The sequence below is a fragment of the Rhipicephalus sanguineus genome, chromosome 7, assembly GCF_013339695.2.
Source record: "Rhipicephalus sanguineus isolate Rsan-2018 chromosome 7, BIME_Rsan_1.4, whole genome shotgun sequence".
In the NCBI taxonomy this organism is placed as follows: domain Eukaryota; kingdom Metazoa; phylum Arthropoda; class Arachnida; order Ixodida; family Ixodidae; genus Rhipicephalus; species Rhipicephalus sanguineus.
This window is the reverse complement of record NC_051182.1, coordinates 99310273-99337769: the sequence shown is the minus strand read 5'-3', so window position 1 is coordinate 99337769 and position 27497 is coordinate 99310273. Positions and strand designations below refer to the sequence as shown.

The following is a 27497-nucleotide window of genomic DNA, read 5'->3' as shown; positions in this document are numbered from 1 at the left end:
CATAGTATTTCCAGAAACTTTTCTAGCGACATCCCACTTCTATTGCGAAAAGACACTTCGTCATTGTCCTGTTCAATGCACTCTTTTACAGAATCTAACAGAGCATCATGCGGCAAGGAATAGTACAGATCTTGAATATCAATACTAAAGCCTCTGTATCCTCCCTGTTCAACATCAGATAGGTAACACACTACCTCCTCAGAATTCTTGATGAAAAATGGGTCATTATGTGACACGGACGCGAGTATCCTTTGCAGAAAGCCAGACACAATAAACTGCCACGAATTGTGTTCTGACACAATTGCTCTGAACGGAACTTCAAACTTATGCGTTTTCGCCGCAAAGAACACTTCCAAAGTAAGACCTTTTTCTTTTTTCATTAGTGACACCATTTTTTCTAATCCATAGTTTTTTAACAATTCGACGGCACGTTTCTTAAGTTCTTGTGGTTTAACTTTTACTTCCTCGAAGCATTTATGCATCACATTCCAAGCCTTACTGGAATACATGTCGTCCGGCATTACCACAAGATAACCTTCTTTGTCCGACTTTACTACCCTCAATCCCTTAGAGTACAAATAGCGAGCAAGCTTTCCCACAATAGGACGTTGTCTACAATTGCTCCTAGCACTCGCTACGGCTTCTACACATTTTCTAACGCAAGAATCAATTTCTTCTTCACTCACATTCCTTGAAATGTCCCGCGCCAAAGCAAGTCTGTCGGGTATCCGTAGCGATGGTTCCACGCAGAACTTGGGTCCTAACTTGAGCACCGTTCTCTGCTCTTCATCCACAGGTGTGCCTCCTAGAACGAGCACCTTCCCTGGTTCAGCCACTCTTTTCTGTTTTTTGGGCAGGAACGCCCATACTTGACGCCAAAGTACCTCTGTTAAGTTCATAGCACTATCGTACCACATCCGATGCGACTTCCAGTCAACCTTGCTATCCCCATACGAGGAACACGCAGTACGCAGACACTCCTTTAGGAAACGGCTTTGTCTCCAGCTCTCTGACCTGAGGATCTTGGAGATTCTCCGGCAATGGCCAACCGACATTGGTAGCCATCCAGTCGCAAACATTAGCTCCTCCGGTGACGTCCTATGCCTGATATGCCAGCCTAAGATGCGCGCTTTGCATTCGCACACAATAGAAGTGGGATGTCGCTAGAAAAGTTTCTGGAAATACTATGCATGTACCTTGATAGCACGATTGTTAAGTTCAAAGATAAATTGTTCCGTCAAAAAAAAGGGGGTGTGTATCGGGTCGAAAGTAGCCCCTGCGCTAAGCACAATTTTTTTGAGTAAAGTAGACAGGTTGGTGAATTCGGAACTGGAAGGCAAGGGTTTGAAAATAAAAATAATCAGGTATGTTGATGATTATTTGATTTTGGGCTTAAACAAGGAATGGGATGAGGTTACCTCAAGTGTGTTTTATACATTCAGAAGAAGAGGCAAAGGCCTAAATTTCACAGTTGAACAGCCCAGTAATAACTGCTTACAGTTCCTAGACTTAAAGCTTATTTTTGAAAAAGACCATTTGTGCTGGGAGTATTCCCCGAGGACAGAAAAGCCCTTGTTACAATATGGCTCCGCCCATTCAAGGCTAATAAAAAACGGGATCGCAATGGGGTGTTTTCATTCAGCTCTGACGAAATCATGCAAGCACAGATTAAGGGAATCTTTCCTAGAGCAGAAGTTAAGGCTGGAAAAGGCTGGATACCCTAACTCGGTTCTCCTAACGGCAAGCGAAAGGTTATTGAAGAAAATGAAGTCTGGGAAGAAGGAGGAAAGGAGCCAAGAATCAAAAAAGATATCAGTAATCCCTTACGTGCATGGTCTCTCTCATAAAATTAAGAAGGTGGCAGCTGAATATGGCGTCAAGGTAGTATTCTCGGCAAAAAACAAAGTTGGAGGAGTGTGTTCGGCTGTGAATAATTTGTACGAAGAAAGGCCTAATGATATCGGTACTAAATGTTCCAAACGTGAAGATCACCGGGTAGTAGAATGCAAAAGAAATGTAGTGTATAAAATTCCGTTCAATTGTGGCCACTGTTATGTAGGTCAAACGGGCCGATGCTTGAATGTGAGATTAAAAGAGCATTTGAACAATTTGAAGGGAAGGCCAGAAACACATCTGGCTATGCATTGCGCGCGGTGTTCTTCTAGGTCGTGTAACCCGTTGTTTGATAGAACTGAAGTTATGTATGTAAACCCCAATCAGAAGACAAGAGAAATAGTGGAGGCGTGGCACATTTCTACATTTAAGGACATGTGCGTTAGTCACCCTTCAGTATTGCTGCATGATAAAGAAATAGAATTGTTGAACAAGATGTAAGATTACGTCATCCTTTGTAAAGGTTTTATTTTTGTGAAAAATTGTACGATGCCAATTTGCTCATGCGCAGTGTTCATGAGGGCGGAAATTGAGTATATATGATGGTTTCCTGGTGAATAAAAAATCAGTTGATAGTCTGCGCTGGTCCGTGTGTTCTTTCTTGTGTGTCCTCGTGTGTGTGCGCTAAAGTTCCAATATGTAACAATTCTACATCTGCATTTCACTGCACACGCTCAAGAAAATCAATCTCTTTTTCAGATTTCTTTTTCTTGAGCGTGTGCAGTGAAGTGCCGATGTAGAATTGTTAACGTGGTTTTTTGCATAAACGGCATTTTCTGGTCACGTGTGCTGCGCCACATGTTTAGCTGTTTTTTTGGTCAGGTTGCGGCGTCACGTGGGCTGTGAGGTGAGCCATATAATGGGCTGTAGGGTCATGCAATAAATAAAAAGTTAGCGCTCATCCTGTTGCCTGTGTTTCCACCTCCGCTGTTGACTCTTTCCTTCATGCTCAAACTGAGCTGCGCTACACCAGTACGATATTGTAATGCACCAACTTGCCCAATCTGCAGTACTTGTCGATTTCGTTTGGTCAGCTTCATGTAGGTGCGCCAGAAACCGTAATGACCACCCGAATGACAACTTGTGCGATAAAGATCCAGAATTCTTGGAATCAGTATAGGAGGCAGTGTGATCCTTCCGGTTTGTGCGAGTAGGAAAGCTTCAATTCCTTCCCAAAGTTTGTCTGAACTTGTTATTTTCGATTGTACATCAACAAGTATGACCCCCAATCTGGACATTGCGTCGTCGTCTTTCATTGAAGCTCCAGAGTCGCTTCAATGTCAAACTGTTGTAGCTCGCTTACCCACCGTGAGATTTGCCTTTTTGGCTCTGCCATTTTCAAAAAGTGGGTCAGTGCCTCGTGGTCAGTGTGAGCTTAAATTTTCTACTTTCGAGGTTAGAGCGGAAGTACCGAACAGCCTTTAGAACGGCCAGTGCTTCTTTCTCCGTTGTCGTATACTTCACTTCAGCTTTGTTAAAAGTGTAACTGTGTTAACCAATTACGCGATGTTGACTATTGCTTGGCTGGCTTTTATCTCGGTGGTAAAGTATTGCTCTCGTTCCGTAATGTGATGCATCCGTGTTCAGCTCGAATGGTAGATCGAAGTCTGGTAGTGTAAGGACTGGATCAGACGATATAACTCGTACCAGCTTTTTGTAGGCTGTTTCGCAGTCATCTGTGTAGCAGAATGGCACATCTTTTTGCACCAGTTTTGTCAAACACCTCGTCTTAAGATCATAATCTTTGATAAATCCTCTAAAGTGACTGGCCAGCCCCAAAAACACACGCAGTGAGTGGACATCGAAAGGTTCGCGAGTTTTGCGATGCGTGCCACTGATTCCTACTTGGTGTTTTTGGTAGTGCCGTCTAGTACTCTACCCCATAAAAAGTCACCTTGCTCTGAAAGAATTCGCTCTTCTTAAAGTTGACTTTCAGGTGGGCTTCTGACAAATCTGCGAGGACCTGTACAACGTGCTGTTAATGTAGACTATTCGTTTAGAATAAACGATGATATTATTCACGTAGACATTGCAAAAGGTTCTAATGAAAGGGTGTAGAACCGCATTCATCATTTTCTGGAACCAGCTGGGCGAGTTCTTCCATTCGAAAGGCAGCCGGTTGTACTCATATATGTGAAATGGAGTTATAAAAGCGATGTAATGCTTTGTATCCTCTTGAAGAGGTACTTCCCAGAAGTCTTTACAGAGGTATATCCTAGAAAACCAGGAAACTCCACCTGTGTCGTCAATAATTCCATCTATTCTGTACATAAGAAATGTAATAAGATGCATCTGAGTGTTAATGGCTCCGTAGTCCATAAGAAGTCGAAGGCTCCCATCCTTCTTGGGCGCTATGGTTATCGGCGATGCATATGGCGATACGGACGGACGGATAATACCTCCATCCAACATCTTCCCAAGCGCTTCCTTCAGCCTGGTTCCTTTTCTTTGGTGAGGTTGTATGGTTTCTTCCGTACAACCATTGTGTAATGGCTCGCAGCACTGTCGGTATCACGTCAGGCGACGCCGGACAGATCGTGAAATTCCTTTTCAGCATTGTCAGCACCAGCTGCTTGAACCTACTTAAAGGAATGTGGACTTTCACGAAATCTCACTTCAAAAATTCATCTGAAGACACGCAGGCTTCATTCAGAATGAGGTACAGAAGCTCACCTGTAGTCACATATTCAGGAAGTTCCGCGGCGGCGCCATGCTCCACTTGATATTTCTTGAATACCGCAGAGTCGCTGCGGTTGTCCATTAAGAATGTCACGCACAGAATGGCTCTTGTCGCCGGCTGTTCCAAATTATGTAACATGACCACCCATCATAAACAGACAGTACTCTTCATGTCGCCATTTTTAACTTCTTCTTTATTCTCTTCACCTTCACCTCAGTAACCATGGCATGGATTCTGCCCTATTCTTTCTCAACTGCTTGGGCTGGCTTCAACAAATATTTAGGGCCCTCGAACACCATCACTACCACCAAAGCCATGATCAAGAGCACTAATCGCCTGTCATCGGCTTGGGAGGTGGCTGTGGGAGCACAGCCACCGGTGGTATGTGTTGCCAGGTTGTCACCATCTTTCCAGGTGGAGTGCTCGCCTCACTCCATTTGGAGAGAGTAGGTCAGGGCAGAACCAACCTCGCCTGCGGAGCTGTGACTGCTCGGTCGACGGTGATATCTACCTCCAACCAATGTGAGATGCCGGTGGGAATGGTTCAAAAATGCTGCCACCCTTTCATAGCCACTTTATTTTTTGTTTATTTGGCGATTTACTACGAGTATAAGGCAAATGCGTGTTGATTTGATGTTAAGAGGTAGGGAAAGAACAGCATTTGCTCGCATCTAGATTTATAGCACATTTCTCATAGTGCGTCTATTGCAGAATGTTGTGTTAATGGTGGCTGGCAGTGTGAACCAAAGCCAGACAGGATTAAAGAGAGAGCATGGCCTGCATTTCTCTAAATTCCGGGGTGAGCGGTTACTGCACGTCGTTGTTTTCGGTCCACATTCTTCTCTAGCTACACAGTTCCAAGGTTCCATAGTTAACCAAAAGCAAAATACAGCAAGATTCTTTTCTATATTAATTTGTTTCTTATTTGATGAGAATTAACTCCACCCACATTTTTAATAGAACTTTTTGTTGGGCTAGTTGGTACATGCTTACTGAAAAACCAAAAAGACGCGTACCATCAAGGAAAAAAGTAAAGACAGGACAGAAAGGGCGTCACTCGCAACTAACTTTATTCCCAGAACATCAGCATCATATATAACCACAGTGACCCTGCGCGCGCACATCGCCTCACAAGCTCGTCAAAAACCCGCGATAACAAGATTAACTAATCGAAAAATGAGTCGATGAAACTAAATTCACCCCCACGCAGAGCAACAGATGTGTCACTAACACAGCATTCTTTTTTCTTTCTAATATAGTATGCTTCCATAATTTCACGCGCTAAGACATCGTTACTCTTTCCAAGAACGGAAACACTGGCAAACCCAGGCTCACACTTGCAGGAACCACAATGCACAGGCAAATGTGCTGAAAGTTTATTTTTCACCGAAAGTTCGTGCTCCCTCATCCTGTCGTTTATGCACCGGCCTGTTTGGCCGATATATACCCTACCGGTTGCGGTAGGGTATATATCGGCCAAACAGGCCGGTGCATAAACGACAGGATGAGGGAGCACGAACTTTCGGTGAAGAATAAACTTTCAGCACATTTGCCTGTGCATTGTGGTTCCTGCAAGTGTGAGCCTGGGTTTGCCAGTGTTTCCGTTCTTGGAAAGAGTAACGATGTCTTAGCGCGTGAAATTATGGAAGCATACTATATTAGAAAGAAAAAAGAATGCTGTGTTAGTGACACATCTGTTGCTCTGCGTGGGGGTGAATTTAGTTTCATCGACTCATTTTTCGATTAGTTAATCTTGTTATCGCGGGTTTTTGACGAGCGTGTGAGGCGATGTGCGCGCGCAGGGTCGCTGTGGATATGATGCTGATGTTCTGGGAATAAAGTTAGTTGCGAGTGACGCCCTTTCTGTCCTGTCCTTACTTTTTTCCTTGATGGTACGCGTCTTTTTGGTTTTTCAGTACCCACCTTTTTCTTTTTTTAAAATTATTTTTCTCCAAAATTAACTTGTAAAAATTTTTTTTGTTATACAAAATAAGAAATTATTCTCATTTCTAATTTTTATATATTTTTTCTAAGCTACCCGATTCTTGGCCAATCCCCATGAGTGGGTGTGAGCCAGCAGTACAGGGTCTACATCAACATCTACATCTACACTTCCGCTTTATGAAAGGACGGCACTGGGCGGTGCCTTCGACAGCAGGCAGCGGTAGCCATTCTCAGGAAGAGCTTTTTATCTTTCCCACCTCCCAGTCTCGGGACCTGGTACGTGCCGTGAACACTGAAGTGAAAGAAAAAAAAAACACAAAACGGTTTGCCTTGCTAAGTGGCAACTCTATACATGAAGGAAGAAAATGTTGAGGGCTCGTTTCTTTTTTTGACACAACGTTAATGAAAACCGACACATAATGAAGCCAATGAAAGTATAGGTAACGTTAATTGCACTGTTTTAAGTGTATTGTAGTAATTGTGATCCAGATGGGAAGTAAAGTGGACGAAAAGACAACTTGCCACCGGCAGGACGGAACCTGCAACCTTCGAATTACGCGCCCGATGTTCTTACAAATTGCGCTACTGCGGCGGTCGTCCCCTCGTCCACTTTGTGGGGTATTTATGTGCAAGCAAACCCTGGGAGTGTTAGTGAGCGCAGCTCGCAGCCTGACGGCGAGTGTGGAACACTGTTTTTGCCGGCAGGGGTCACGTAGCACGTGATCTTTTACCGAGCAGACGGCTGACCAATAAGTCCTCGCATGCTACTTGAAGGCATCATGTCTGCCAGAAGGAGACCCTCGCTATGAATTAATGACGGGAGAGAATTTTGAGGGCTTGTTTCTCTGACACAACATTATTGAAAGCCAGCAGAAAATGAAGCCCCCAAAATTGTCTTGCCGACGGCAGCGACTGCACCTGCGACTTTCGGATAACCCGCGCGATGCTCCAGCAATTCAGCTACGGCGGCGGTCGTCCTCTCATCCGCTATATCGGGTATTTCTGTGTGTCAAAGAAAGAAACGAGGCCTCCCAATTAACCACTTCTTTCATTTAACCATACATGACAAGTAACATGAAAATCACTTCATGTACGTCATGATTTATATGACACGGCCATGGTACTCTCGCGTCCGTTTCAAAAGCCTCATACATGTATATACCAAAATCGCCGTGACAGGACATCAGTGTATGACGAACATAATGACAGATCACGTTTCTCGTGGTTGTGACTGTAACGAAGGTGGCAGTTATACTGTTAAAGATGAAACTTACAGGGCTAACGTGTGCCCAGAAAATCAAGCAACACTCACCCCCAGGACGCAGGACGAAGCGGAAGGTGTCACATCTGTTGCCGATTGCCGTTGACCCTCTCTCTATCCCCAGATGGATAATGTGAGTGTGGTCTATCGTCGGGTGGCCTGTACGAAATGCGGCTGGGTCATTTGGTTTAACGAATTCTAAGGTGGCCCTCGACATGCGGAAGGGCCCAAATGCTGGTTCGGATAATGCATATTTAGGGGGTGAATGACGTTAACAGCTGGGACATCAGAGCCTACGCCGGTGAGCTTTACGCGAGGTTTTCACTTATGTGGCAACCGAACTGGCAATGTCGTATTTGTGATAGCCTTCTTCTCAAGGGCAGTTTCTAATCTCGTAATGGAGTCGTGGTCGTTTGATGAAATCGTTACTCCGTGGCGAGTCCTTCTCATTGTCACTCCGCCAATGTCTTCCTTGATGGGGTCAATGTTTGACTTTGTAACTTCGTGTAATCTTTGTAATTTAATTGGCAGGATTGGTAGACGGGACTAGTGGTGTTAGAAACATGATATGTTCATGCTCTCGCCTGATGGTGTGGGTCGTGGTTCTGTCGGGGATGTCCGGCCGGTGCGATGCTATTGTCGGGCGAGAAAAGTGTCGCACAAGACGGGCGGGACCACTGCAGGGCATGTGGACGTGCGTGTGCGTGTGTGTGTATGTGCGTGTGTATGAACGTTTCGTTGTACTTAATGTTCCAGTCAATATGGCACATTTCAACTACGGAACATGGGCCAAGGGTCGGATGGAATTACCAAATGGCTCGAATAAAATTATCAGAATGATTACGATGATCATCCTATCAATATTAGCACATACTCATTCAAGGGCACTGGCCAAAACGTCGACGGACAATAATATGCCTAAAGAGATTTCAAGCTATCGTGAACGAAATAAATGCGTGGAAAAGAATGTCTGTTCATTTCACAATCGCTTTGTCGTCGTATCATGCTGCAGGGAACCAAAGTCCAGAACCAGCAAATATTTAGGGCCCTGAAACACCATCACTACCACCAAAGCCATGATCAAGAGCACTAATTGCCTGTCATCGGCTTGGGAGGCGGCTGTGGGAGCACAGCCACCGGTGGTATGTGTTGCCAGGTTGTAACCATCTTTTCAAGTGTAGTGCTCGCCTCACTCATTTGGAGAGAGTAGGTCAGGGCAGAACCAACCTCGCCTGCGGAGCTGTGATTGCTCGGTTATATGTGACGATGATATCTACCTTCAACCAATGTGAGATGCCGGTGGGAATGGTTCAAAAATGCTACCACCCTTTTTTAGCCGCATTATTTTTCGTTTCTTTGGTGTCTGACCGTAAGGTAAATGCGCGTAGATTAAAAGTGAGATAGGGAAAGAACAGCATTTGCTTGCATCTCGATTTATAGCACATTTCTCGTAGTGCGTCTATTGCAGAATGCTGTGTTGATGGTGGCTGCCAATGTGACCTGCAGCCAGACAAGATCAAAGAGGGTGACATGGCCTACCTTTATACAAATTCCGAGGTCGGCGATGAGTGCACGTCGTTGTTTTCGGTCTACATTCTTCTCATAGCTTTCTCTTTCTGAAAGTTCGGCACTGGTCAGTGGCTTCTACAGTAGGCAGCGGTAGCCATTGTCAGGAAGAGCTTTTTATCTTTTCTGCCTCACAAATCTCCAGAACAGGTACGTGTCGAGGGCACTAAAGTGAAAGGAAAAACTAAGTGGGTCGCCTCGATAAGTGGCAGCGTCTACATCAACGAGTCAGCTCGCACAACGTCGTGGTGGTCAGAACATAGTTTCCAAGCGGCAATGCCTTGCACGCTCCTTGAGATCTAATATTTTCACTATGTAAGATATCGAATATTAGTGTATCGATTAATGCTTTTCTCCCCTTGAGGCTTTCTGGTCGACGACGAAACTATGACCTTGCTTTCTCTGTCTTATGCTTCCATTCACGGACACTTCAACTATTGCACTGCGTCCTGGTTACACATACAGCCCTAAACTTTCTTATCTTTAGTATATTCAAACCCAAGCCGTCCTCAGTATTACTCTTCAGTCGCCGCGATGCAGTGATTCTGCTCTTTTGCAGGAGAATCGAGTTCCTACCATTGGTAAAATATTTAATTTTACCATGACAATATTTTCACCCTTGACAGAAACATTGCCTTAGTAATTTTTAACAGGGAACAACTTCTTGTTACCTAAAATTAGAACTAAATATGGTAAGTTCAACTAATTATGGAGACAAATCAAAGCATTCATGCCATGAGATGTCATTCACTGTAGCATGTTTTTCATTCATGCATGCACATTGTGGTATGGACCGTGCTAGTAAAACAAACGCGACGGCTTCACGAGGTTTCCATAATGTCATTTGTATTATTCATTGAGCTAAACACTCCTAGTTGGTAGCTAAACGCTAGTTGGTGCATCTTGAATGATAGTTCGGAAAACTTCGCGCTGCATAGGCGGTTCAGAACCTAACGCAAGGCAAGAACAGGCAAAATGAACTGTGGGCAGAATCCATCGACTGTGTAGTCTTTCGTGATGCACAATATGAAGCTGCACTCAAAAAAGGATGGAGCAGAGGCGTAGCCAGAAATCTTTTTCGGAGAGGGGTGGACTTTAACCACCCTTTGTGTAAGTTTGTGCGTGTGTTTGTATGTGTGCGTGTATATATACCCATGCAATACTGAAAAATTACGGGGGTGGGGGGAGTTTGACCCCCAAACCTGAAGGAAGAGTGGAGGTGGGTGGCCTTCCTTGTTTCTCTTTATTTTGTTCTTTGTTTCTTCTCTTTCTTTCTCTTTCTCTCTGTTTCTTGTATCTGTTTTTTTGTACTTTGTTTTTTTTGTAGCTAATATAAAAAAAATCGTTTTTCCCTTTAGTGTCCCTTTAAAGCCCAAAAACAACCACGTGCAGTCACCGCTCACGTCAGAATTTGTAGAAACGCAGGCTATGTGGCCTCTTTGGCCCTGTCTGGCTGCAGTTCAGACTGGTATCCACCATTCACACATGGTTCTGCAGAGACCCTCTACGCGAAATGTACTATGAATCGAGCTGCAGGGTAATGCTATTCCTTCCCTATTTCACTTGGAGTCTGGGGGCATTAGCCTTATAGGAAAACACCAAAGAAAGAAAAAATAATAAAGCGGCGAAAAAGGGTGGTAGCATTTTTGAACCATTCCCACCGGCATCTCACATTGGTTGAAGGTAGAAATCGCCATCAACCGAGCAATCACAGCTCCGCAGGCGAGGTTTGTTCTGCCCTGACCTACTCTCTCCAAATGATGTGAGGCGAGCACTCCACCTGGAGAGATGGTGACAACCTGGCAACACATACCACCGGTGGCTGTGCTCCCACAGCCACCTCCCAAGCCGATGACAGGCAATTTGTGCTCTTCGTCATGGCTTTGGTGGCAGTGATGATGTTTCAATGCCCTAAGTATTTGAAAGTCGTGGTCCTTGGTTTCTTGAAGAATGAGAAGACGATGATGCGAGTGTGAATAAAGCGGGATGTTTTTTTCACTCATTTCGTTCTCGATAGCTTGAGATTCCTAAGGTCATACTTTTGTCCATCCAAGTTTTGGCCCGTGCCCTCGAATTGGTAGGTGCCAGTATTGATAATGTGACGTGATTTATTGACGCGTGGACTTCATGGACCGTCAAGGAACGCATGAAGGAACGTCAAGGATAGAGCGTCAAAGAGCGGCGGGCGTCAAGCAGCAAAAATCCGGGCAAGCACTAGCTCGTGTCCCGTGGCTACCATTGACACTGAGGCTCGACTGCTCGTTCACTTCGTCGTCGTCCTCTCTTCACTACAATAAGATCATCATCATGATAATTCTGATCATTTGTTTAGAGCCATTTTGTAATTCCATCTGAATCATGGCCAATGATTCTATGGCATTAGAAAATGCCATAGAATCATTGTTTTATTAGCCCTACATTGTTTGCCCACACCCTCATGTAAAGCCCTCTGTTGGGGGCCTTTGAGGTATATTAAATAAATAAATAAATAAATAAATAAATAAATAAATAAATAAATAAATAAATAAATAAATGTTCCCTAGTTGAAAGGAGCCTTCCTCACCTGGAAATGAAACACACCCTCCCCCTCCCCCATTAAAAAAATATGTTGCACTGGCTTAGCTCGGCTATGCCAGGATAGCGTAGCGTTAGCAAAGGTTTCGTTGATTGCTCTTATCTTTCTTGATTCTCTAGGATTAGCTTGATTATCATGCTTACTGCTGCTCCAATGACACACACATGGTATATATATTATGGGGCACATATATATTTATTTTGCCAGGCAACTTCGGGATCCGATGAGCTAAGCTTCTCTGCTCTTCTGCGCCCTTGAGCAGCACTTGCACTCTCCTTCTCCATGGCTAAAGCAGACTGGCAAACGTCAGTCAGAGGCGCTATCAAGCGGCTCCAGCGCAGCGATAGACGGCGACTGCACAGCGAAGGCGAATAGCTGCGTTCGCGCCGGCGCTTGTACGTCTAACTCGGCTACGACGTCGTTTCTCTGGAAAGCGCAGACCGGCGGCAGCGAGTCGCGCGCGGCAGCGGCGGAGTGCGCGGGAGGTGCCGGCTCCGATGCGCCAGCATGTGTGACATCGCTGATCCTCGCGCATGCGCAGCACGGCTGTTAAGGAGCCACGCGAAACTGGCTCGGCTAGGCCAATGTAGCTAACGCTACAAAAAATCAAGTAAACTGCAGAAGAGCGCTTGGTAGGTGAAGGCGCTTAGTGTTCGATGGTGCCTGCTTGGACGTTGTCTGACATAACAGCGAATATATCCCAGAGCAGATTGGACACAGTGAAACGTTTCGAGTTCTTTGTCATTGTTTAGGTTTATTCATGGATTTTTCAGGTCATGGTCTATTCCAGCGCCAGTTAAAAGTTTCTCTGAGCGGCTAGCATCCTCGTATCGCGTCGATGGCCATGAAGTGCCTCTGCCTCCTCGAGAACAGCGTTTTAGTGGGTTGCCCATGAGACTTACTCCTACTGTATAGAGGGTGAAGCCGTTCGCTAGAGCGGATCCGAATATATGTTCTAGTTGACCTGCGCAGAATAACCGGGAATATCTGGACACCACCGAAGTGAGGTGCTTTTGAAAGGCTAGTATCGTGTGTAACGTAGTGCTTCCAACGTACAGTGGCGTCATATAATTTGGTTTCATGTTTCGAAAATTATGTTGAAGTTATGAAAGTATGTTCATTTTAGCAACACTAGGAAGCCATGCACCTCAATTTAGGCGCGTTTTTTATCGTTTGTTTGCTTTGCGTGGGTGTTGATCACTGTAGGTCCTGCATATAATGTTTTCACAGAACTCTTCATTATATAAAAAAGCGGCTAATAGGCATTGCACGAAGCTATACAGTTCAACAGAACTGGCTATGTGTCTGGCTTAAATAACAAAACTTTTTAATTTCTCCCTCCAAGGAAATTGGTTTATTTTCCCCACGTCTCGGAAAGGACGTGCTTCACATCCGTCAGGGGGATTGACGAAGTAGATGGCTAGGTGTAACTTCGAAACGATCGAAGTGGCTAAGAGAAAAAGGGCGAAGAGGAGGAGCTACCGAGCTTCTTCTTTCGCGACGACGCGAAAGTGGTCATTCTTGTGGATGGTGCTCTGAGAGGGTTCAAGATACGATACGCACACGCTTTTAGTCGTCTTTTTTCCCGGCATTGCTTAAAATTACGGAGTACCGGTTAAAGCAGCACCATTCATTCATTCATTTGTTCTCACTGTAGAGATGTCAGTATTATCGTTGCTGCATTACGACATCATTCATTCCAATGCGGTGGCCGGGTATCCTTAAAAAAGAATAACTAAATTAAGCAAGCAAAAAATAACTAAAACGAGTAAGAGTAAGATGTCACGGATGACACTGCACGGCTTAAATGCAGCTTTGCTGAGTTAAGAACGGCGATTCACCCGTCACACTTTTTTCTAGAACTTGCCGAACAATTAAGCCGGTTTTTCTGCATACTAAAATGTAATGCGTGCTATACTGTTAGGAACACTAGTCAGTTCAATGCAGAAGCAGAAACGTTGAAATTTTTCGCTTAGTTCCAGCTTTATTTAGACAAGCCATGTCATTCATCCGGTTTGCATTCGAGAGACCTACCAAATAGTTGGCCGGAGTATGTCTAGTGACCTACTGTCTCAGTGACCAGCCACTTGTAGCGGAGCAACTTGATATGTGGCGCTGCTCCTTCGTTTCGTTTTCAGCCATGTATAGTGGATAAGATTACTGGGTGGTCAAGGCCATAACCAGGGAGATTACTGCGTTTGTTTTCTACGGCCTCTGTGACCTTTCTTCTGTCGCTATGCGCACACGAGAAGATTGGTCTTTTCGATGTAATGAGTGCCATGTCATACTTTACCTTAATTCGTCCTTAATTTTTTATTTAATTTTATTGCATATCTGTTTTATAGTAGTCTTTTAATTTTTGCTTTTATCTGCTATCTTTGTAATGGTTTGTTTTTTTGTATTATTTGAGCTTACATATTTTGCTTTTCTTGGTGTTCATTTTGGTCAGAGTACGGGAATCACATATCGTTAAACCCCGTTACAGAATATGGTTCGAAGTGGTCGAGAAAGACACTACCTTCAAGCACATCACAGGCTGCAAGCAGGATAATTGAAGACGACACAGAGTGCATGTGTTACGATACTACAAGCATGACAATGAAATACCGTGTGTGCTTTTTTCCTTAGAATACTCAGGGAGGATGGCCAAGATGCGAACAGTTAGTAATGGTTTGTCGGGGGAGGGGGGAGAGGGGCGGGTGTCAAAAGACAATCTGATAATTTATGTAAGGAGTAAAATACTTAAATATCGATATAAACTGTACCGCGATCATCGGTAAACATTGCGCAAGCTTCAAGCTAGCAAAATTTTGTTCAGTTAAACAATTATGGACTACCTTTCTTGTGCGATTTATTTAAGTTATTTTCTTGTCACATAAGCCATTTTCCGTCTATCTACCTTCAACCGCTCTAAGCCTTTTTAACGTAGAATAAAACAAACACAATTGTTTGTATATTAATAGATTACAAGTGACATAACACAATGTTCTCCCCAAACTTCCGACAGCAGCAAACGCAAAAGGAGAAAGCATGACATTCCTCTTTTTATTACGTCCTTCAGGGATGCATTCATGTTTGTATTTTTTACTTTTTGTGGCATGCCATTAGACAGCCCTGTTCAAAATAAATTAAAACAAAATAAAGACCTCGCGTAGCCACCTCTGTCTTCTGTATGTTTTGTAATTCCGCTTCCTTTATAATCTGACGGTTCCGTGCGGATTATGTTATCTCGAAACAGATTTGAACAAGAATATAGCGCAGATAAATGCATTAGCTTTCCGCCACTTCAAAGCTTTTCCTGGGCTTTGTGTTGCACTGTAAAAGGCGCTTTACTGGATTACGATACCTGCTTTTAATAAAATTCTAGCCTAATCTAATTCCGCATAATAAACAAAGCAGTAAAAGAAAATCATGGTACCACTTCATATGCGCTGCTTCGAAAGTTGATGATGGCGTGAAATGCTGCAGCACTGTTGAAAAAGATCGTGGAATCTTGACGAACGGCGGATGGCAATAGGGGGAGATTTCATTCATCATAAAGCCATACCCCACGTGAACGCTGAATGGCGGGAATATTGCCACACCAAACCAGTGGGAAAGTCATACTTATACAGTACAGATGAATGCCATCTCTGAAATGACTTATTTGTCGCAGAATCCGACTCATTGTTCCAACTGCGTGGCAGCAAGATGCACTCGGCGGACTTCATTCAATGCACGAAGGCACGGTGCTCTGCCACAATAAAAGAAAAACACCCGCCACATTGTGTGGCCCCTTCATCAACAAGGAGATCGAAACGCGTGCCTAAGCTTGCATTATACGTCATCTACACCACAGACGATACCATTTAAAGCCAATCGTTGACAGAGAGCTGACTGCAAAACACCTTCGAAAAATGGGACCTGATTTCTTTCAATTCCACAACATAACATACCTTTAATCATTGACTTGAGTGCATTTACTGAAGTAGCAGAAACTTCCGCAATTTTTTACGTTACATTTAAATTTAAGTACCCGAGCGTTCTGGCATTTGGCCACCGTCGAAATGCGGCAGGCGTAACCGAGAACCAAACCTGTGCCCTAGAACATAGCTGCGCGACGCCTTAATTGTTAAGCTACTACGATGGGTGGCGTCTGAAGAACACGACGGAGTCTCTTTGCATATGTATCTAATATTGCATGATTTTTAATAGACGCGTATGTACAATATAAATACATTGCATGTGCATAGGAAAGCCATTTTGTTTTCTTTGGCCAAATCTGATAGATGGCACTACATCATTGTCAAGTGAGACTTGTGCTAAAGGTGAAGATTAGGACACTGAGGCGGATAATCGCCAAACAAGGGTCTTCAGAATGACTGACCGAGGTTGAAAAACAGGTACTCAAAGATGAAGCTACTCTTAACGGATTGTAGACGCATCGCACATGCCAAGAGGAGAGTGAGGCTCCATTCACGTGGTAGAAGAGCGAGATGAAAAAAAAAAAGAAAACAAACAAGACGGACCTTCACATAGATTCACATACGTGGTAGAAGAGCGAGATGAAAAAAAAAAGAAAACAAACAAGACGGACCTTCACATAGATTCACAAAGACTCAAAAGCGGGAACGGCTCAACGGAGCAGGTGTTGGAACTCTGCGGCTGCACTTAAAATGGCAGGCACAACATGGCGACATCACTGAGGTTCGGAAAAAAGTCAACGTAGGAGTATCCTGAAACACTCATAGAGCTGTTGTAATCTTGTCATCATTGTGCGAAATGGCTGTGGTCGCAGTGTATGAACTCAGAGTGGGATCAATCGCTGAGGCATGCAGTCTGTATTTCTTTTCTAGTTGCGTGAACAATGTTTCCCTAATAAGGAGACGCATGCGTTGTGCCGCTGTGTCTCCTTAGTTATGCTTGCTTTTTTTTCTCTCCCACCGCAGAGACTGAAGATTTGCGCACTTGTACGTGCAGCTCTGCCATGTACAAAGTCCTTTCCTCTTTCTGTAGCTCGCTTCAATGTTAAACTGTGGCATTAGATAAGAGAACCTTGGTGTGACAATAACAACTTCTGACTTCAGCCATGCCCATACACAATGTTCACATGCTCATTCGATGTGCACCGCTTTATATACGGGAAGCTCATATTGTCGACAAAGTTCCATTGCAGTTATTCTAAGAATGCTAAGTTCAAATCGTATTAATGCGTTCTCTTTTATTCGTCAGAGAGACCCCATTTTTTGGCGCGTCGGATGTCGTGAACTTTCTTTCGTACCCCTTTCGGGAAGCAACCGTGAATGCTTTCTCGAGCATCCTAAACCTAATGCTATGCACCGAAACATGGTTGCAAAGCCGCGAGACCATCACGCTGTTTTAGTATGCGAGACATGGCACATTCAAGTGGCAGCATTTGTTTTCGTCCTGTGCGGAGCTACTCAAGGTTGTTGACGCGGAAAGTGCTGTCGATAACTTCGCGGTGTTGACACGCAGCACGGCATGCGGGTCACAGTTCCCCGGGCAGAGAAAACGAGTAAAAAGAAGATAGCCTCAATGCAAACACCTAGGTGCTACTTTCGGGCCTATTCTCTGCAGTGTAGTTTCAGAAGCGGTGAATATCCTAGCTAAGTCAGCTCGGAGACTGGGACCATGCTTCTGTGGTTCACCATTGCAGGCCTCGCGTTCGCGGTAACACTTCTCATTCGGTAAGCTGCCACATGAAGTTAAAAATGCCTTGTTTGATCAGCTTTCTTTTTCATCTCTTTTTCCATGTTCTCTAAAGATACGCGTCAATAAATCAATGACTGTAATATTAGCTCAAATGTTCTATTCAAGTGCTCGCCGAAGGGGCCACGTTGCCTAAATTGCTCACAATAAACATATATGAGATTGTGCTTGCATACTTTCAACAATAAAAGCATCCCAAATCGAGCTGGGTGGCTACTGTGGTTGTAGTACATTCGGGGCATAACAGATCATAAATTACCTGCACTGTGAGTTGAATGTATACAATCTGCGTCACTTTCAGATGGAACATGTGGGTAACTTGGACAAAAATATTCTGTTAAACTTCATGGCAGTCGCTTTAACAAAATGCCCATTGGTTCAGATACCCTTTCAAAAGAAAAAAGTCCCTGTAAAGCCAAGTTTCTGAAAATACTCGCATAAACTGTACCCATAGGGGCAGCAGACTTGTTCGAATTTTACGAGACATAGATGAATTGCCAATGTGAATTATAGTTATCTTTTAATTGACTTCTTTACGGTCGTAATTAGTGTTGTAAGGTAAGTTCACCTCTTCATATGGTCCATCTAATTGGCTGAATTGATATATATGATCCACATGATTCTCAATGAAATTCGTTGAAACTAAAAAAAAACTGTGCGTTATGTTTTCGTGTTTCCACTCTATATTTAGTAATCTCATTAGTAACAGATGAAGCATGATCTCCGGGCGGTTGAGTTGAATTAGCTGTGCTTCTTTAAATACGTTTCAATCGAGATTTGTTGCTGGAACAGGTGGCGGAAGAAGACGTTCTCTTACTTCAAGGAGCTAGGCATTCCCGGGCCGGAGCCCAATCTGCTGTGGGGTAATCTTTGGGAGTATCATTCCTTGGTAAGCCCTATACAAGTATGCGTACGTTGTCAGTACTCACTAAGATAGGCTTATTAAAACCACATTAACGGTTGATTCTCTTGTTGGCTTCTGGCACGGAGTGCTATGTGGGATGTCTATGCTTCACGTTCTTTGTCTGCATAGCTGAGTGATGGAAATGTGGAAAACAATGGATGTTTCAATCTTTAAATTGGTAACCGTGTGCTGAGAATATCTTTAATGGGGCGTTGGCTACAATCAGCAGATCGCCATTACCCGCTACACAAGTGTTCTCGTTTCTCCAATCGTCGTGGCCGCCACAGGATGATTTCATTCTTTGCTAACCACATGAAATACATTGCGGCCATCATAGCGCAAGATAAGATCACGTGGCATTCTGCTCCTAGGCAGTACGTCAACGGCTGCCATTGCTGGCTGACATTGCCAATTTCAGGCAAGGAAAAGACGCTCGTATACCGTGCTATACGGCTTCATGTCACAGAACTTTCCATGATCAATAGAACTGCAAAGCTCCCTGATGCGACTACAGATGGGCATCCTCGCGGCGGTGTCGTCAAACACATATACTCTCACCTTGACGTGGTCAGGTGCGAATCGAAGTCTTGAAATTGGTGAAGACGAGCATGAGACAGCTCGAACCTCGTAAAGTGAGTGCGAGGTAGGGTGACGGTGGCAGAGTGCGGATAGGCTAGGAAGACGCAATTCATACTACTGATGTCTTGATATCTATTATTTAATGAACAGAGCAGAATATTAAAGGTAAATTGCTAAATTGAGTGATTATTTACTGAACTGTGTTTTCCCAACTGAAAACTGGCTTCAGCGTGTTGAGCACGCTACTATGGTAATTCTCGGGAAATCGTTTTTTTTTATGTGAGCTAAAATTATGAGGCTCGAAACTTAAGGCTTAAAAAAATACACGTCGAATATGTGGAACTGAAGATTCTGCAGGTCAGAACATTTATTTATAATGGTCAGAGTTTAGACGTCAAAAAATTTATTTACGCCGGTATTTCTCTCTAACAGGGGCTGCACAAGGCACACGATAAATGGTGCAAGGAATACGGTGACATATGCGGGTAAGACTTCACCTTGCTTCGCTTAATATAATACGTGGAGCAGGCAACAGCAGGTAACAGCAGGTGCCCCAGATTAAGGCAGAGTGTGTGACAAGATAGGGGGGTGAATATTGTTTGGCACATAAGCGGCGTAATAATATGCATTTGGGTACATGCTACAGAGAATATGAGTGAAAGGTTAGGTATAAAATGTAAAGAGCATTTGGTGGAGTCTATGAACTCGAAAGAGCGAAAAGGAGGTGTGTAAAAGCGTTTGCCGAACGGACAACATCAAGGTCAATTTTACTGCTATAAAAAACAACACCGTGCTTCTGGATTTATGACACTACATCAATTTTCTTTATCGCTTGTTTAACTTGACGTCTTATATCATCCCCACACATTCATTCTGAAATCGTCTGGTTTTCTTTCAACGAATGATTCGCACTACGAGAGTTCCATTTCTTGTTCGACAACATCTCATCAGTTGAAGCCATTAAATTCCACTGAATTTCTTCCTTGTTAGAAGCTGCAGAAGAAGCAGAAATTCATTTTTGACCTCTAGGATCATGGCTCTGTAGAGGTTGTCGTTCACGCTCTCTCAAAAATGAGGAGGAAGCAGTCACGTAACTCGTGGGCGACCGCATCGGGATTAGAATTCGCGCTCGTTGGCATTAGAGTTTCCACACGATGTCGAATAAGCCCAGAGTTTTTGTTTTACAAAACGGAAGCAATGCCCGCCTTTTGTAGACCTGCAAACATGGAAGCGGTTTTGAAGTCTTAAGATGAATTTTGGAGTTTCGTGACCACTGCCAACACCTACTCTAGAATGATCCCTGCGGCCTCACTCTCGCACCCATTGTAGCCGCAGTGCATGGCCTCCGAGATTGCGCGCGCAATATCGAAGGGCCATGCGTAGTGCCTAGAGTTGTGGTCGGTTGTCAAGAGATGGCGCCAGCCGCTACCTTATCGCCGCTAAGGCTGTTTGCGTGGTGCGGTGTCGCGGCGATAGTGCGCGCATGGGCGCGTGTGCGTTCCAATAATAATTGTTGGGGTTTAACGTCCGAAAACCACGATATGATTATGCGAGACGCCGTAGGGGAGAGCTCCGGAAATGTCGACTACCGGGGGTTCTTTAACACGCGCCTAAATCTAAGCACACGGGCCTCAATCGTTTTCGCCTCCATCGAAAATGCGGCCGCCGCGGCCGGGATTCGATCCCGCGACCTGCGGGTCACTTGTCGAACACAATAAGCACTAGGCCACCGCGGCGCGTCCGTGTGCGTTGCAAGCGACCACCGTAAGATCGCTGGCTAACGCCTCTAGTGGAAATAAAGAAAAAGGGAAATCAAAGGCAGCAGGTTTTTGGCGAACGCGACAGACATCTTTCTAAAGCCGGTGTTGCCATTGCGTTATTACTCAGTGTAATCTCTGCAACAGCTAATAGTGAAGCGCTGCTTAGACTCATGTTGAAATTAATGGCCGATAAAAAAGGGCAGTGAAAAGTCCCGAAGTAATCACGTAAATATTTTGTATTGCCCTTTTTTCCAGAATTCGAGAACATTCTTCTGACTATCCTGCGCATTAAAGAAGCACGTGCACCTTGCCATAGTGACGTCGCATTTGCTCTGGTGTGACGTTTGTGCTGTGATAGCTAATCAGAAAATTTTTCAGGACATGAACAAGTGAACCTGGGTGAAACAACCGGGAATTCGATATCGCAGCATAAGGACGTTTTTCTGGCGTGCTTTTTACAGCTGAATTCGTTTGAAAGCCGATAACTAGGTCTGTAGCCAAGTGCAAAGGCAGTAGAAAGATATAAGTAACTTCTGGTGTGGCTGCTAGACGGGTAAGTGTGTTTCTAATTTCATTACCGCCTAACGTGAGTGCAGTCGGTATCCCTTCTCTGGATAACGTTTAATTCCGTGTTGGTGACATGAATTAGAAGCCCCAACTCACGCTGCGAAGTTTATTTCAATCATTTATTGTCGCAGGAAAAGTGGGTGCTCATTATGAACGAAAAAAAAACAAAAAAACAGGGAGCGTGTATTTGCAGTTTGCCCAAAACGCATGAGCAGATAGAACTCATGCGGAATATAGCATGATATAATATATTATTATATAATATAATATAATATAATATAATATAATATATATAATATAATATAATATAATATAATATAATATAATATAATATAATATATATAATATAATATAATATAATATAATATAATATAATATGTGCAAACTTTTGCGATGACCTACATGATTGTCTGAGTCATGTAAGACTTTTGTTTCCTCGCGCAGCTGTGATTCTACTAGGCGATTTCAATTTCCCTAACATTGTGTGGTCAAATTCCTATCCATATTCTTTGCCTAATTCAGCTGAAGCGGAGCATTTTATTCGCATCTGTTCTGATTTTGGTCTGACGCAGCTTGTTAATTTTCCTACACGTGTTACCGATACTACATCATCCATTCTTGACCTTATATTGACATCAGAACCAGATATTATATCTTCTGTGTCCAATGTAGCTGGTATCAGCGATCACGATATTATCCAAGCAAATATATTACTGCCATTCTCGTGCATGCGTAAGCACCTTAAAACAATACGCGATTACAAAATTGCTGACTTTGACTCAATTAACAATGATTTGGGCACCTTTTTAGATGAGTTCTTACCCAACTACCTTGAAAGATCGGTGCAGAGCAACTGGGACTTATTTAAAGCTAAAGTTTCAGAGCTAACCGTTAAACATATCCCGATAAAAAAAGTTTTTTCCAATACAAGTGCTCCATGGTGCAACAGATACGTAAACCGTCTTTCAAACCGCAAGGAAAGGTTTTATCGTGCGGCTGTCAAATCCCCGTCTGATAAACGCTGGTCAACTTACAAATGTGCTGCGGCAACCTATTTATCTGAAATGAAACGAGCTAAGTTTTCCTTTTTTAGTCACACTCTACCGGTTATGCTAAAAATTACCCTAGACAGTTTTGGAATTTCGTGCGTGGCAGCGAGCACCGCACTACTGCCTTGCTGACGGCTGAAGGGCATCCCGTGCTGACGTAGAATGCGCATCTGTACTAAGTGACACATTCATAAAAGCTTTCTCTCACCAGGTGACCATTAATAACCAAATCACCTTGCCGTCACACCACTACCTACCTATGGACGCTATTTTCGTTACCTCGGAAGGTGCTCGTGCGGTCATTAAAAAACTTAAAAACTCATCATCATGTGGAGTTGACGGTATCAATACTAAATTCTTAAAAAACACTGTTGAATACTCCTCTATTATCCTGTCATGCATTTTTTCACAGTCTCTGCAGCATTCTAGCCTTCCGGAAGACTGGCTGGTCGGTAAGATAGTGCCAGTTCACAAGTCAGGGGTAACACACAATCCATCAAACTTCCGTCCGATTTCACTAACATCTGTCTCGTGCAAAATACTTGAGCATATCATTTTCACTCACCTTGTTAACTTTCTCGAGTCTAACCAGTTTTTCACACCCTCACAACATGGTTTCCGCAAGAATTTTTCTTGCGAAACGCAGCTCTTAGTTTTTACTAACGACTTGCATGTCCTCCTCGATTGTGGATTCACCATTGACTGTATTTTTTTAGATTATTCTAAGGCACTCGATAAGGTCAGTCATCAGTTACTACTTCTTAAGATGAAACGTTTAAATCTAGATCCTAACGTGTTTAACTGGATCCGAGCCTTTCTTTCTAACCGAACACAGTTTGTTTCTGCTAACAATGTTGATTCCCCCGTCCAGCCGGTGCTCTCGGGTGTTCCCCAAGGCTCTGTGTTGGGACCCTTACTGTTCTTAATTTTCATGAACGACCTGCCAACTAACGTCTCATCAAAGGTATGCCTATTCGCAGATGACTGTGTAATTTATCGGAAAATAACTAACCAAGACGAGGCTACCTAGCTCCAGACGGATTTAAATAAAATATTTACCTGGTGTCAATCATGGAACATGGAACTAAACATTTCAAAATGCAAAGCAATGCGTGTGTGCCGCACCTCACTTGTATGCCCAGAATATCATCTTAACGATACCCATCTCGAGTCTGTTTCATCCTAGAAATATCTAGGTGTTCATATTTCCAGTAACCTGTCATGGAACCATCATGTGGAGTACATCATCGCCAAAGCTAACCGTTCACTCGGGTATTTTCGCAGGAACTTCTACATGGCACCCTCGTCCCTTAAGAAGCTTTTTTTCACTACTTATATCCGTCCATCACTTGAATACGCATCTTCCATCTGGGATCCTGGTAGCACTACACTAACACATGAATTGGAAGCAGTCCAGAATCGTTCCCTTCGCTTCATTTTATCCAATTATAACCGTACGGCCAGTGTTACCCTAATGAAGTCCCAGCTCAACCTTCCAGAACTCGCCATTCGGCGTAAAACAGCCCGGCTCAGTCTCTTTCACAAACTTTATTATCATAACAATAACCTTCGCGAACAGTTTGTTAACACCCCTCATTCATATCACCCAGAATTGACCACCTACAAAAAGTTCATGTTCCTCGCTGCAGAACCGTAACCTATTCGCATGCCTTCATCCCAAGACCACATCCCAATGGAATCTACTACCACAATCAGCTACCGCTATTACCGATACATCACGTTTTAAGGTTTTTTTGCAAAATATGTTTGGCGCTGTTTGATTCTGCTTCGAGTTATATATGTCATGTTTTCTTCTTCCTTTTTTTGTAGTTTGGCTTCTTCTTGTTGTTGTTCTTCGTTTTGGTTCTTGAATATGTACTACCTGTATTATCGCTACCGCTACATTCTCTTTTTTTTGCATTCATTTTTTTACACATTTCATATGTAATCTATTTTGTATAATTCTGTGAGTTGTTCAAGTTTCGCTCCCTTATTTTTGTATCAAGTGTTGTTTTCCATTTTCGATATGTAACATGCCCCTCCCCTCTGTAATGTGCAAACCCTGAGTGTAAATAAATAAATAAATAAATAAATAAATAAATAAATAAATAAATAAATAAAATACAATATAACACAACATATATAATTTGCATTTTGAAATGCTGATCAGCATGTGCTCGATGCATGTGGTAATTCTTTTTCTTGTGCTTGACCTGAACATTGAGGGTGGCAATTTGGGCGTGTTGGTATAGCATGCCAACATGCTGTGTATTGTCGAATGTGTCTTTCTTTTGTCCTTGTCCTTAGCCTGCGCTACCATCAGTTGTGATCTCAACAGGTACTACAATGGTGACGTCCCATTTCTCCTCGTCAAGGACTTGGATTTTCTGGAGTACGCTTACATCAAGAACTTCAAGAATTTCACGGCACGTGGAGTAAGTGCGCGTGAGATTTGTAAATTGTTTCCGTTAACGAGTTAGTCGTAAAACGAATATCAGTGTCCGCGGTGTTATTTTACATTAAAACATCTGTCTTAACTTGGGTAGCTGTGGGACCTTTCCTAAGACCCTCGATTAATCGTACAAGGTACAGGAACAAAAACGTGAATATTCCTCTCAAATATAGTATCGAAAGAAAAAAACATAGCTTAGCGTGGTTTCAGAAGAAGTGCTTGCTTTTTTGGAATGCTTTAGCACGTCTGAAAGTTCGCTTAGACAAGGTTTACAGCTCTCCTAAGTAAAATGCTGGAATGATATATTAAAACATAGTTATTTTGCAATAGTTGGAGGTGCTAGAATAACAAGATATTCACACTGAGTAAAACAGGAATATCTTGAGAAAAACAATTTTCGGATACTGAACGCAAGGCCAAAATTATCAGGTGCTAAAATGAAAACTGAAGCAGTTTTCATAATATTTTGTGGACAACTAAGTGCTCATTTGTATTATTTCGTACATATACAAGACGCGCACCTTGTGTCAACTGCGGAGGTTCTATGCAAAAAAAAAAAAAAGACAAGTGACGTTTATCTGACCTTCCGGTCAACCATTTAGCTCCGCGCAACAAATATTACAAATTTGCATGTGGGTGCAACACGTGCCTTCATCTATGCGAAACTTGCAGTAAGTGGGACAAGAAATAAAAAATAAAGAAAAGAAGGAGGGAGAGGTATCCACGCGGTATACGGCTTTTGTTGGCGTCGACATTGTACAAGGGGTAGGGACATTGCGCTTAGTCATGAATGTGCTGGGGTTCAGGCAAAAGTTGCACCATTGTACTTCGCAAAAAAAAAAGGAACACGACACGTGAGCATCAACTCCACATGAGAATTTCATGTTCAGGATGGTTAAGGCCCATTGCATTCCACAAATGTCTTCCTATGCGTCAGGATCGCATTGAGCCTGATACACCTTCTCTTGCAGAGATTTTTGAGGCTGACAGCCAAAAAGTTGTTCTTATCGCAAGCTATTGAATGGCACCTTTGCTGCTGCATATTCATCTGTTACAGACTGTCGGCTTACTGTCCGACTGTTGCACGTAGTTACAAGCATTGTTGACCAGTTTTATTTGTAGACGTATATATAGACAACTTCGTGGACCACTAAGTATTTGTTGGCTAGTATCTTGCCAGGTAGAGAATTTGGGCAAGTGTAACAAGGTTAACTGCAAAAGTCATGACAGATCGAAGTGGCCAAATACGACGAAAAAGAGGCCAATAGAGGCCAGTGCCCGTTCCGCTGGACGAATTTCTTGCTGAAGATAAATGCATCCGGATAATACATTCCAGATGCAGTTATACCGTAAACATTTGACGTCAGTCGACGTATTAGACGCAATTTGTATTTTTTTACATAGTGTAAGTGAGGCCAAGTTTGTTGAACACATTGCTATGGTAGATAAACAGCTATGCAGCTTGTTGGGCAAGTTGGTGATTCATGACGGTAAAAACAGCCTCCCACAATCGAGGAAACCATTGGTTTTCATTAAAAAGGTTTTGTTCTCTCTCTTGCGTTTTAGATCGTTGGCAATCAGCAAAAGTCTAACATAATAATTGCTGGTGTTTTACCTACCAAAACCACGATATGATTATTAGAGAGTGGAGGGCTCCGGAAATTTCGACCACGGGAGTTCTTTAACGTGCACCTAAATTTAAGCACACGGGCCTCTAGCATGTAGCCTCTGCGAGCAAAAAGGCTGAGTTGTATCAATGAATATCGCCTAATCTCAGTCGTGTTTCCTTTTTCTTGCTGATGTTTCGTGCACACAATTATACGTTACAAAAGCATGAAATAAATAGCCGATAGTCAGCGGTCGTGTCGTCGTGGGTATTGCTTCTTCGTACAGTGGTGTTACATTCGCGCTCTTTTACTGTTAGACAGAGAGACGACGTATTCAATAAAACTAACTGCTGGGCCAGTTGGTTGGTTGGTTGGTTGGTTCCTCAGTACTTTGGCTCAACCCACTGCGGGGGATAGGCCATGAAGCGGACGGTGCTTTGCTTAGGAAACTAATTCACTTAGTGAAGGAAAAAGCTGAAATGAAATGTTTAGCCTTTACATATAAACTCGCAAGATTTAAAGAAGAGAAAAAAAGAAAGAAAAAAAAACGCCTATATGGAAACAACAACAAGAACAATAAAAAAATATATACAGTTGCATATAAGACAACTGAGGCTACACTCAACATTCAATTCTTTTGGATTCTCGTAAAAAATTAGAGACAGCGTTGAAAACGCTCCTGTGGCCAGTTGGTTCATACTTGCAAGGAAAGAATATTGATGCGCACACACATAAAAACACGGACTCAGGACTCGGACTCGTCCGAGTCCTGAGTAAAAAACGCCAGGCCTGCGGTGAAACCGCAGCACAGTCACAGCGAAAGCTGGAAGAGCGGCGTTTCTAAAGCACCGTTGTAAGCTCTCTTGGGGCTACTAATACTAACACTAGCAAGGTACCCACTACGCCATAAATCACAATTTTTGAGAAGTTGGGAAGCACCTACTAAGCCAT

The 27497-nt window shown here is 43.3% G+C and overlaps 1 protein-coding gene across 1 annotated transcript in view; it reads left to right on the top strand.

Moving 5' to 3' along the window:
• The first annotated feature begins 17550 nt into the window (after positions 1-17550).
• Positions 17551-27497, top strand: part of LOC119398870 (cytochrome P450 3A14) — a 31119-nt gene continuing 21172 nt past the window's right edge. The window contains exons 1-4 of the mRNA XM_037665688.1: positions 17551-17606; positions 18421-18517; positions 19544-19596; positions 24826-24922. Coding sequence (XP_037521616.1) covers positions 17551-17606; positions 18421-18517; positions 19544-19596; positions 24826-24922 — 303 coding nt within the window. The remainder of the gene's footprint in view (positions 17607-18420; positions 18518-19543; positions 19597-24825; positions 24923-27497) is intronic.